At 46.7% G+C, this 13,607-nt stretch overlaps 1 protein-coding gene across 1 annotated transcript in view; it reads right to left on the bottom strand.

The window, feature by feature from the left end:
• CABLES1 (Cdk5 and Abl enzyme substrate 1) overlaps positions 1 to 13,607 on the bottom strand; it is a 103,390-nt gene that overhangs the window by 59,484 nt on the left and 30,299 nt on the right. Inside the window, exon 2 of the mRNA XM_012652090.1 lies at positions 1,195 to 1,266. Coding sequence (XP_012507544.1) covers positions 1,195 to 1,266 — 72 coding nt within the window. The remainder of the gene's footprint in view (positions 1 to 1,194; positions 1,267 to 13,607) is intronic.

The raw sequence follows: 13,607 nt of genomic DNA, 5'->3' as shown, positions 1-13,607 counted from the left end.
GACGGGGTCTCGGTCTTGCTCAGGCTGGTCTCGAACTCCTGACCTTGAGCGATCCACCCGCCTCGGCCTCCCAGAGTGCTGGGATTACAGGCGTGAGCAGGTTACCCACATTTTAAAAAAGACTTTAAAAGTGGAGATCAGACTGTTTGGCCCTGACTTTGTCTTTGGGATGACATCAGAGATGAGATTCACAGATGCCAGACACTTTTGCTCGGAGCCCAGGCCTGTCCGTGCTGTGGACACGACAGGTGCGGGCTCCAGGGCAAGGCTCCCCGCTTCACAGCAGTGACCTCCCAGGCTCAAAGGGAGGAGCCAGGGACTCCCCCATCCTGGTCAGGTGACAAGGCACGTGGGGTGCAGATGCGGGTTCCCCTGCTGGTCCCTGGGTGCTCACATCCTACCTTGATCCTCCCTGCTGCCTCCTCCCTTGCCATTCCTGTGAAGACCCTGTGTCCATCTTCCTAGATCCTTCTGCAGGGCAGGGTCCCCACCGTAGCCCCACCCCGCTCGGGGCTGCAGGGAGGACCGAGCAGGGAGGATGAAAGCAGAGGCAGTACTTGAGCGCTTTCTCCTCCACGAGGAGGGCCTGGCTGGATGCCATGGCTGGACTGCAGGAAAGGAACCTGCCAAGCACAGGCACAGCACAGCTCAGCAACTGCTGTCAGCCAAAAAGATGCCCGCGAGCACTTTTCTAATGCCAAGAGAGAAACGGAGCACTTTCAGACCCAAGGGAGCACTCACACTATCCTAATTGGGCTTCCCCAACAACTAGTGAGGGGGTGACATCTGGGCCCCTCCTAAGGAGCTCTGGTGTCCCTCCTGCTGAAGATTGAAGTCCAGGACCACAACTACTACGTAACTGCACCTGTGGGAAGGGCCAGGACAATGCTGGGCTCTTCTTTCATTGAGTAGCAGAGCTTTCAAAATGAAAAGGAAACCACATGCAGAAAAGCACCCAAATTCACACGAAACAGGGGCTGCTCTAATACACAATTGAGATTCGATTGTTTTCTAGTTCTGATGCTCCTCAGGGGTGGGGTTCCAAACTAGAAGTATGTTCCATAGTTCCTGGGATTCAGACGGTCATTTTAAAATTTATTCTATACATCAAGGACTTAAAAAAAAAAATCTTTGGCTATCATTTTATACCACAAGCCATTCACATATGCATGAACTGAAACATTGAGAACTTACCTCCGGAGAGGGGCATTCTCCTCAATATCTTCCAGGGTCTCCAAGGAAGATCTCTGGGAGATGAGGCGCCGTCTGCAGAGAGAGGGAAAAAAATTCTAGGACTTAAAACTGTATTGTAAAACTGACCAGACATTTCTGTAAATATCAAACTGTCCCCCAAAAATGAAGTTCATTAAAAAAAAAAAGATCAGACAAAAGCTGTCTCTAAGAGGATGCCCTATCCACACCCTGTACAGTGAACACCAGGCCCATCTTGCCTGGCTGAATTCTGAACATTCTCCCCGGGTAGAAGGCCTCTTTGTGGTGATTAGGAAAATGGCCCTTTTCATGCTACGATTTTCCCCAAAGACCAAAAAAAATAAAAATAATTTAAAAAAAAACAAGATACGTCCTGTAATATACACTATAACTTGGGCACTGTGTGTGGTTTTTCTAAAGCATACTGTTAAGTATTCAAATATCAGTGCTCTGAACCGGGTAACTGATAAATATTAAATTTTAAAACCCTATTAAATAAAACTTCAAAATCACTAGGATGCGATGAAAAAGTTATAGTCTCTGGACAGTCATGATTTCAAGAGCAACTAGAAATAGGACGAAATTATTCCTTGGGGAGAGTTTCTCAGAGACCGGTAAGAATAAATATGTGGCATGATTATGCAAAACATTACCTCTTCTGGCCTGCTAAAGAATTGCAAACCACCTGCTAACACCTCCTCAATCTACCAGTTTCTTTTGCCAGGCTGAAATAAGAACAGGTCCTAGTTAACTAAGAATATCAGGTACAGGGAGCAGGGTGGGGTGGTGGCAACTTAAAAATAAGTCCACTTGAATAAGGACCATCATTTCATAGTAAATGATTTGGTGGAGGAGGGTGGATAGGAAAGTTTGACTGTGGGTCTTTACCTTTAAAAAAAGGGGGATGGTGGACTGAAAATATAAACATAAGCCTTTTTAAAATTACATTTGACAAAATTTAGGTTAAGAACATGCAATTATAACGTTCTAATTTATTCTACAGAAGAATAAAACAACTGTTTGGTTTTTAAACATTTTGTGTATTTGTTCTGACCAACAACCCTGATACCTCTTGCTTCATGTTTTACTTTAATAAGACAATCAGAAAGTTGTTTTTGCAAACTATTCCAAGGCTCCATCAATTTTCCAAGACCCTTTCTTAATCTTTTGATATTTGAATCCTTTAAAAAATACTCCTCAGTGCCTGCACGGTGGCTATTATCTGTTATCCCAGCACTCTGGGAGGCTGAGGCAGGAGGATTGCTTGACACCAGGAGTTTGAGATCAGCCTGGGCAACAGAGACCCCATTTCTACAAAATAAAGAAATCAGCTGAGTGTGGTGATGTGCACCTATAGTTCCAGCTACTCAGGAGGCCAAGGCAGAAGGCTCCTTGAGCCCAGGAGTTGGAGGCTGCAGTGAGCTATGACGACACCACTGCACTCCACCTTGGGCAAAAGAGCAAGATCCAGTCTCCAAAAATCCTCCTCCTCCTTTTCTCTTCTCCAACTGTAAACTGGTCTAATTCTCTCAGATCCTCATTCCTCAATGTGTGTGAACCAAGCAGTTCTCCAACATTTGCCTCTTCACAATACAATGAACCTGCCACAGGACTCTGGTTTCACCTTCAGTTGACTAAAAACGAATTTCCGTTTCCATAATATTGCCAGATTTCCAAAAGTCAGCAGGAGCTGTGAGGGAGACGTTGGTTGTACCTGAGAATGGTGCAGAGGGGACCTAAGGGGGTGGGAAATTGATGTTATAGGTGTCCAGGTCATTAGTTAACAGGCCTTCCCTGTGCAGCCCCGTAACTCTGTGGACTCAGCTTGCCAAGACTCCTGTGACAAGAAGTGGCTACGAAGCACTGACGCTGTCAGGTGAGGCACAGCCCCTCTGAAATCCCAGTGACTCCTAGGAAAGCCAGCAAGTGGGTGGTGGGCTCACACCCACACCTCCCCAAGCATAACTACCTGCACGTATACATAACGAGGGGCACCGGGAAGCACCATCTCCTAAAATATTGGTGTCCCCGGGCCTCTTTGCACCATCCCCACTTAATGCCCAGGTCTCCCCGCAGCCAAGAGGTAGTGATTAAAATATTTACTCTGCTTATCTCTGGAGAATGTTCTGAGTTTTTAAATCCAAAATGAAAGACTAATTTAAGTGTGCACACCTAAGCTGTCATTAGAGATAACTTATATCCACAGGCAGAAGGAAATGTGTAGGTTTCAGATTCTGGAAAGCTCAGCACGTTCTGTCACGCTGTGTGCTTTCCTTTGCAGAACAGAATTTCCAGGTGATCAGCAAACATGCACTGGACATTTTGTTCACTCTGCAAACCAGGTAACTGACGCTTCACTGTGCCGGTGAAGGACTGCCAGCTGCCCTTCTCTGGTTAGCCTAAGGAGGTCCTAGGGCAGCTTGGGGTGGGCTCCTGGCAGCACAGATACAGCCCAGGCCCCAGCAAGGTCCAGGCAGGTTCATCCTCTCAACACACCCTCGCCCACCTGCTCAACCCACCCGACTGCGAGCCCAGCCTGCTGGGGACCACAGGTGAACCAGGCTCCACTCCTGTCCTCAAGGCCTCAGAGGCCAATGGGAATTCACAGGATGGCAACCACTGAGGAATCCCATTCACAATCCTCCCGCCGCCCCCCGTGCTGTTGGGGGCTGCAGTGTGGAGAACACTCCAGTTGAATCCCACGGTGAACACAAGGCCCTGCCGGGCAGCCCGGGACCGACAGACTCTCGCCCAACGTTCGCTCAGCCCAGGGTGTTCACCCCAGAAAAGCAGGCCCACCCGCAAAAGCACACATCCTGACAACTCCCCTCTCTAAAAGCTGCACCCAGTTCTTCCCATACTGGAAAAGAGGTGCTTATTTGGAAAATAACCAAAATAGAATATATCTTTCTATACAGTTATAGGATTTGTTTTTTTTAAAAGCCAGCATATCTGATAATTCTCCTCCTGAGTCGAACAGGCGCAGATTCTCTCACACTCACACACACACACACACACACACACGCGCGCACGCGTTACTGCAGACTAAATGTCTGTGTCCTCCCAAACTTCCTGTGTTCAGATCCTAACCCCACTGTGATGGCATTAGGAGGTAGAGTCTTTGGGAAGTGATTTTGTCATGAGGATGGAGCCCTCACGAATGGATTAGTGCCCAGGTCAAAGGGGCCCCAGAGAGCTCTCCAGCTCTGTCACGTGAGGACACAAGAAGTCGGTAGTATGTAACCCGGGGGGGCCCTCACCAGATCCCGCCCATGCTGACATCCAGATCTCAGACTTCTAGCCTCCAGAACTGTGAAAAAATAAACTTCTATTGTTCATAAGTCACCTGGTTTATTACTTTGTTAAGCAGTCTGAACTCAGACAGACACACACACACTTGTGTGTGTGCACAGGGGCACTTAAAAGTCCAGATTCCTTGAAGGGAAAATAATCCAAAGCCCAAATGCCCACCTGTTTCTCTAAATTCAGCAGATGTACTTTCCTTCTTTGTGAATGGAACCAACTAGTATGTTCTCTGAGATGCAGACACAGAGCTTGGAAAGAGACCACCAGTAGTCACTGTAAAGAAATCGTCCTACCCCGAGGTGAAGACAGGACCTGGCTGTTGCCTCCAGATTGCCCTGTGAACTGGTAGTGTAACTCAGTGGTGCTCCTCTCTGCCCCCACCACCTTGCTAGATCCTTCCAAGGTATGCAGTAACACCCCCTCCCCTCTGTCCCCAGGGGGCTGCACTGGCCGAGAAGGCTGAGGGCAGGAGGCCAATCTTAACCAGCCACTTTTCACCCTGCAATTTGCCTCCTAAACTAAGCCCATTACTATGCAAACTCCTCATCATGGGCACAGTTAACAAGCAGAGGTCTTTGCGTATTTTAATGGCTGACAAAGAATACTTAGCCTTGGACCAAAATAGCATGTTACTTTCCTAACCAAGCAGACATTCAGTAAGAGACTGGCAGGGCTCAAAGCAAAGCATTATGCACTGACATCATCCAATGGAAGTGTCTGTCTAGTCTTCAGACAGAGCATACGCTCAGGGCCCCCGACTCATCTGATAATGACAAGTCAGGATCTTCCACACTGGCCACACTTTTGAGGCCGATGTGGTTCACATTTAATGTTCATGCTTAAGTCAGCTTCCCAAAAGCACCCGGACTCATTTTACAACAATATCCTTTGAATGCCCGACTCTGAGCAAGGAAGTCATAATCCATGATATATGATCACACATTTGGACATACCTACTTGGACCAAATTAATCCCTTTATGATTAAGGAATAACACCTCATCTGTAGGTGCAAGCCACTGTATGTTCCTGGGCCCCAGGGCTGGTCACAGTGGTACTGTTATAGTAAGTCCACTTACACTGAAAGCTTAAGGAAAGGTCATTGGGGAAAGAAAGGGAGGAAAAAAATCACACAGAAAAATGTGTGGCTGGGGTCACAAAGACTAGGAGAGACAGGACCCAGGGCCAGCATTTCTAGAGTGTCTTTTAAGCACCAAGGGGTCACTGGACTTATTTCCAGGGCAGGAACAGTGGTCAATCATCCAAGCTAACTGACCAGGTGGAAGCGGGCCCAGAGGCCTGACCGTACTGAAAGGCCCTCCTTGCTAATGCTCCTGTCGTTGTCCTGGTCAGCAGCAACTTGGAGGACCCTAGGAGAGTGAGGGGCAGGATGAGAGCTGTGCATGGTCAGGGCACCCTCATCAGCTCTTTTGGAAGAGGTCCCAATTCTTCTTAGTCTGGGAAGCAGAGTGCCAGGAATGGCGGGGCGGTGGCGGGGGGAGGGTTGTTGCTGTCCCTGCTGACTAGCGAGGCTGCATCAGGGCCATCTTGGGGTCCAGTGGGACAAGCTGGTCAAGGCCGATTCCTTATGGAGTCACCTGGGGCAGTAGCCCAACCCAAAGGACAACGTAAGTCATGGGCACTGCAGGGGAAAGCTTTGGCCTGAGAGTTAGGAGCAGTGTACCACGTGGACATTAGGTTAGTTCCGTGCTCTCAATCCTGGCTGCACAGCGGACTCCCTCGGGGAGCACTAGAAATCACTGAAGCCTGGACCTACCTCCCAAGACTCTGACTTACTGGTCTGGGTGTGTCTGCGTAAGGGGCTTTTAAAAGCTCCCAGGGAATTCCAGTGAGTGGGACAGTTGAGTCTCATTGAACAGCCATCTCCCATGTCCCACACAGGCCAAAAGTGGCTGAGAATCGACTCCTGACACACTCCATTTACTCACCTTACTCTCCTGTGTCAGCAAACCTGGGAATGAAATGATCATAACCAACCCCTAAATAATAAATTGTCTCTTTTACCCTTGAACGAGCATCTTCTAAGGTTTAACAAGCAAAGGGCAAGGGGGTTAATTAGGCTGGAGAAAGACCAAAGATTTGCAAGTACAAACAGGTGGGTGATGTATGTAATATATCCACGTTACCTACATACAAAGCACTAGTTCTGTGTTCTCTGGGAGCAAAACATGATCTCTGAGAGCAGGAAGGGACAGGCAGACACCTAGGCCAACTGCCTCTCTACTCACAAAAAAGAATTTCCTATATGGCTCTACTGTTCCCTAAGCAAGAATCCCCCTTCCTGGCTACAAGTTGGGCCACCAAATGGCACAGTTACCCCTTCACAGGAGTGGAGGAAGAGATGGCGTCAAGGATACCTCAATTATAAGGTGATGGGGGAAGCTGAGGTCATGACTACTTCACACCTGTTCAGTTATTATGACCAAAAAACCCTATCATAAAAATAACACCTTAATATAGTCACAAGACATCCGCAAGCTTGTAATTTATTTGCATTGGTACTTATGTCTTTCTGCCAATGACCAAAGTCCGTTCCTCAAACAGAACTGAACCAGCCCAGACAGTGAGCTGCGCCGGTGAGGCCCATGCCGCCCCCTCCTGTGTGTCTCTGGGGAGGGGCCATGCTTAGCCAACAGCAGGTGCTCAATCACAGCTGCTGAATGCACCAAAGAACGCCTTCACCAGGCGGGTGTATTCCTGGACTTTTCCCAAAGAGCTCCTGACCTTGCACTTGATGCTTTTCCACACGATTATTAGTGGGCCTGATCTATTTAATACATGAGTTCCCAGTCTGGTCAACAGAGCCTAGAACTCATCCTCACAAAGCTTCCCAATGCCTCAGGACAAGGTTACAGGGAAGGGGCTGGGGACAGCGAGAAGTCTCACTCCAACCTCACACTCTCGGTGAGGACATCTCTTGGCTTCTGTTGTTGACTTAAAGTCTCAAAGCTTCAAGGTGCCCAACCAGGACCCAGCAAGAAAAGGCTTGGGGCACGGCGCCTAGAAAGCAGAGCTGTCTTTTTGGCAGCTAGAAAATCCCTTTGTAAAATGTTATGAGATCTCACACTTTTTGGGCAAAGCCTCCATCCCCTGGTTCTTATATCTCCATATCACAGTACAGCGATGGTTTGAGAAGTTCCATTCTGGTGATTGTAATCTAGAAAGTGAGCCATGTGGGTGACCTGAGACCAAGGTGGATAATGATGAGCTGAAAGCTGTAGTGGAAGCGAATCCAACTCAGCCTGTGCGTGAATTAGCAGCAAGGTTTGATGTTACTCTTCCAACAATATTGGACCATTTCAAACAAATGGGCAAGCTAAAGAAGCTCGATAGATGGGAACCGTTGAATTAAATGAGCATCAGAAGAGAAATCGTCTGGAAGCTTGCCTTTCTTTGCTGTCACAACATAAAGGCAAACCATTTCTACACCGTATTTTTTTACGTGTGATGAAAAATGGATTCTTTCTGACAACTGCGAGCATTCAGCACAATGGTTGGATAAAGATGAAGTGCTGAAACAGTCCAAAACCGAATATTCATCCAAAAACACTAATGGTGTCTGTTTGGTGGTCCAGCACTGATATTATCCATAACAGCTTCATGAAACCTGGTCAATCGATTACAGCGAATGTCCACTGCAACCAACTGGATGAAATGATGAGGATGCTTATGATTAAACAGCTGAGATTGGTCAATAGAGACAGGCCAATCCTCCTGCAAGACTACATGTCGCAAAAAACAATGCTGCTCAAACTACAGAGGCTGAACGTGGAAACTGTCTGTCATCCACCGTATTCACCAGACCTTGCACCAACTGACTAACACTTCCTTCCAGGCTTTGGACCACTTCTTGCAAGGAAAAATACTCAATTCTCAACAAGCTGTAGAAAATGCCTTTCACGATTTCATCACCATTAGCTCTCCAGGCTTCTTTGCTGCTGGCATAAACAAGCTTCTATTAAGATGGCAAAACTGTGATGATAGTTTAGGCGCACACTTTGATTAAGCTAAACTTGAGATATAAGCTAAACTTCTGATTTGAAATTGGACATTTCACATTTAATGACCTAATATAAACCTAAGAATTATGCTATCATTTACGTATCTTTTGTGAAAATGCTGGTTTTCAAATACTAGGCTCTCTTAGAGTAAAATGCACCTCTAACACCCCACTGTTATTTGCTTCACTTCTCTAACACAGCTTTAACTTGTCAAAGGCCACAGCACCATTAGTTTGCTCCCCGGTCAGCAAATACATTACAATAACATTGTTCATGAGTTGGCAAAGTGTAAAGCCAAGATTCCAGATATTCCTTTAGCAGAAGTCAAATCAGACTGTGCTCATCCAAAAAGCAAACTGTTTTGCACCAATACATATGCGTTCACAGATGAAGAAAGAAAGTCAGCTGTCACCTCTTAATAGAAGAGACATAGTCTTAAAGCAAAATGGCCTTAGCTTCAGCCTGAGGACACATTCATTACGTATGTGCTTAGTTTTGGATCTAAAGCTTTGTGCAGCAGCAAACGTGCTGATGAAAGTAAGCATGGCCCTGACTCGCTCACCTGGCAAGGGCTGCTTGTTAAATGGTAGAAGAAATCCCAGAGGAGAGCCTGGACTCTGACATTACAGTGGCACACTGGCAGGGTGAGGTCACCAGGCTGGGGAGACATGCAGAACATCCAATCTGGACCAGTCAGCCCGATGCCTGCCATGGCCCCAAGCAAGGGGCACACAGCTGGCTTGCTTCATGCAAGGAAAACCTCCTCTTCCAGCCCCAGCTAACACATAACACGCCTAAAGCCAGATCAAAACCCAGAACACAGACTGAAGCAATTCAAAATCCCCAGGGCGGTCCCTGGGGTCTTCCTTGCAAAGGAAGGAAAATAGGATTATCTTTAAGAAAAGGAAGGATGGTTAGATTTTTTTATTTAAAAAAAAAAAAACACAAAAATGCTACAAAACTGATTTTGAATTTGGCTATGTTTTAAAGTTTCCAGCTGATGAATCAGGCAAAAATCAAATTAAAATCAAAATACTAAAAGTTGTCAATCAGCTTGTTCAAATAAAATCTGTTTCTACATTTTTATAAGCGGGTCAAGAAAGTGACTCTCTAAATGTTTACAGAGAATACAAAAGGCACTTGGCTTGCCTGAGTTTACTTTTGTCTCAAGGGTTCTCATTAGACTTGCCAAATCCTGGAAAACCAAGGTGAGAGGTTAGCTCTGTGTTCAGAGCAGACAGAGACCTGTCACCAGGACTTAACAGCAGCCAGGAATTCATCCCTGCAGGTCCTCCAGCCTACCCTGCCCGCTGCTGCCCAGCTAATCCCACAAAACACCCTTTCCATCACGTTGGTCCCCAACTCAAAGATCCACAGTGATTCCCTCTGGGAACAAGTTCAAACTACTCTGACAAAGGGAGTTGAGGGGCAGTTGGAAAACAGCAGCACAGCACACGTGGCCGTCTTGAAGGCACCTGCCCAGTCTCCCGGGACATCCGTGGGGTTTCAGGATATCAAAGGGCCAGCCCAGGGCCACTGGCTGAGTGACAGTGCTGCATTCTAACTCACACTCAGCCTTATCCCGGAGGGAGGGGTCCTGCCCTACACACTCATGGCATGGGCAGAACAGCAGGAGCCAGAAGCAGGTACCGTATAATGGTTGAAAAAAAATCAGGGTCCATAAAGGTTCTGTGTGGCTGATGAGATAAACAGCCTTGATCTTGCTACAGAACACACTGGACATATGTTGGGTAGGGGGTGACAAGTGGGGGCCACGCCAGGACAGGCTGAGGGTGGGAGGAGATACTAGAAAGGAAAAACCAGTGAAAGCAAAAGAGCCGGCTGCTTCTGGAGAGAAAAGAGCCCTGGGGATCTAACACAAGCCCAGGGAGTTTGGGCCGACTCATGATGTTCTGTGCAAGTGTCAGGATTCAAGGAGTTAAATCCAGATGTTCTCTGCAAAGGGGATCCCTGAGCCAGGTAGGAGGAAGGCTGGGGATGCAGCATCCAGGCCAGACCAGGTGTGCAACACCTGGAGGAGAGCAGCCTGTGGCAGGAGGTCTGAGGGGTGTGTGCATGTCAGGACAGGCTTCCCACACGCATGCCTTCCCAGAGCCACACAGGACAGAATACCGCGTTCAGGTGAGGCATAGGGAGAATTCCTTGAAGCACGGTCTGGCCTCAGGAGCCAGGACCTAGACAGGCTCCCCACCAGATGGCCAGGGTTGGCTCCAGGAGGAATTGGACAGAGACCCCCAACGGCCATGGGAACAGGCTGGCCTCACGTGCACGTGGAACAAATGTGTGCACATGTGTGCATGGGGGGGTGCATGCATGCACCCACATAGAGCATTTCAGTCTGACACCAGAGCACAGGAGGTGCAGGAACACCTGCAGGGCTTATGTGGGAAACTAAGGGTGCAGACAGTGGGCCGGAGTTACTTCCGTAGACAAAGGCTGAGTGGAACTTGTCCCTGAGCCTTCGGAAGGGCTGCGAGCACCCTTGTCTGATGGAGCCCAGCCTTCACTCATCTCCAGCCTTCTCAGGGTCTCATCGTGGACACTTTTTGCTACTCAGAGGGGCCCTTCTCTTAAACACCCCACGCCTGATAATGGCCCGAACACTAGTGACCTCACCCTTCTTTCCCACTCATTGGGATGACTTACTGTTGCTTTGGGCGAATGCCTTTACGTGCAGAAGACTTTCTCTGCCAGACACACATTTATTTTCCATTAGAATGGAGAATGAAGACCCTCTGTGCCCCGCGCTATCGGCTGGCAGCACAAAGACTGGGGAAGGGTGAGGGAAGGCCCAACCCCGCTGCAGGTGCACTCCCCTCCCTGCCTGCACGCCTGGGACCGCGGAGATGTCAATGGAGCTAATTTAATTAGAATCAGCAGGGACTCGGGCGGGGCTAGTTACAGCCAAGTCGGTATTTAATGGGACCTTCAGGAAGCTGCCTTCCCAGTGAGGACACAGCAGAAATGCTCCCCGCAGCTTCTCCCTCGGTTTCCAGCTTGACCTTTCCCCGTTCTGAAGGGCCTTCAGCAGAGATGGATTTTGACAGCCCGCAACAGCATGCAATTATTTATAGCAAATTAGGGATTGATGGGGTTTCGTAAATCTTTATTTTCTAGGAGGTTTTCAGATTAACTGTGGCGCACACTCAACAGCAGTTTATGGCAACAAAGATTGATGCCTCTTCCTTGCGTATCCGAATTATCTCAGATTCCTTTCCGGAAGCCTTTTAAACAATGGCTGTTTCTCCTTGGCCACCCATATTTATTCCCTTTATTGAAAGCTGAATGGGGACTGGGTACAGCTGAATCACTGGCCTCGTAATAAGGGATTTATGGAGTAAGGGATGCCCCACGGGGCACCAAATCTCAGTTCAAAAGAAAATTTAGCATCTGCTTTACCCTCCCGCCATCCGCCCAAATCCTACTTTCCTCCTAAGACACAGTGTGAGGTGCCACCTGCTTTGCAAAGCTGCCCCTGACATTTTCTGAATTCCTACCACGCTTGGTATCTTTACTACATTGGTAAATATTCCTATCTAAATCTTGTAGACAGGCTGACTTTATTCTTACTACTTTACATTTACTTATCTCCAACCCGAATGCAGGTATCCTGAGGACAAATAACTTAGTTTCTTTGAAAACCCATCGATGACTAGCACATTACCTGGTACACAGTGGGTACTCAATAAATCTCCAGGGCACAGCAAGACCAACTCTGCTGCTACAGCTGACCCACAATGGGCAAGGATGAATCTTGAAAGCTCCAGGGGGTAATTTTTAACATTTTTCCTCTGAGACCATTGGTGAACCAGCAGAAACTCAGGCCATTTCAGGAATAAAGTTGAAAAACAAAAAGCCAGGACCTCAGAAATCATCCAGAACATTGATGTTCAAATTTCTTTTGAGCAGCAGAATGATTTTTTCCCCAAACTAAATTTTACACCACATCCCGAAATATAAGACAGATTAGAATAATCATAAATTGTATAAATTTAAGTGTAAAGTATTGACTTACAACTCAAGCACTGTAAGAGGAGTAAAGCTATTTTAGGGCACAAACAAATGTGAAACCAGAAGTTATGGGTGACATTTCTAGTCTAAAATCAACCTCAGCATTTGATGTTTCTTTTGGTCTTAGTTGTACAGTGGGGACATAATCACCATTGACAGAGATAAGTAGGTGCCCATAGTAACCATTTAAAAACATCTCAGGACCCAATTCAATTTAATAGATTTGGCAGGTGAGGCTTACTTGCACAAACTCAACCTACTCTAGCAGCATGAGTTAGTTAATGCATGGTTTATTAGTTAATTAATGCACAGGTCACCAGTGTGTTAGGCTTTGCTATAGAATGCTATTGAGTTTACATTTTACTGCAGTTAAAAACCACTTTAGTATATGTATATATTTTATATATATAGTATATAATATATATACATGAAAATTCTATCTGAAAATGTTAAACAGAGTTACTCCAAATGACCAACAATTCCACTCCTAGGTATGTAAGGCCTAGAAAAATACAAACATACATCCACACAAAAACTTATACGGGAATGTTCCCAATAGCATTATTCACAATAGGCAAGATGTGAAAACTCAAACGTCCGCTAACTAATGGATGCATAAAATGCAGTATAATCCAGCCATAAGCAGGAGAGAAGAACTGATACGTGCTGGAACACGAACCAGGAAAACACTGTTAAGCCAAAAGGGCCAGTCCCAGTAGACCACAAAGTATATATATGACTGATTTACGTGAAATGCCCAGGGGCAAATCCACAGAGACAGAAAGTAGATTAGTGGTGGCTGGGGATGGGAGAGGGAGGACTGGGAAGTGACCACTAATGATGACAGGTTTCTTTATGGGGGTGACGAAAATGTTCTAATATTAAGATAGGGGTGACGGTTGCACAACTTTGTCAATATACTAAACACCACTGAATAGTAACTTTAACTGGATGGCATATTAATTATACATCAATAAAGCTATTAAAATATATATGATATATAAAATTTACATATGTAAAAAAATATACAGTTAAAA

Source organism: Propithecus coquereli, unplaced genomic scaffold, assembly GCF_000956105.1.
Source record: "Propithecus coquereli isolate 6110/MARCELLA unplaced genomic scaffold, Pcoq_1.0 Scaffold38, whole genome shotgun sequence".
NCBI lineage: Eukaryota > Metazoa > Chordata > Mammalia > Primates > Indriidae > Propithecus > Propithecus coquereli.
Note: the sequence above shows the minus strand (reverse complement) of the source record. Positions and strands in the feature narration are given on the sequence as shown.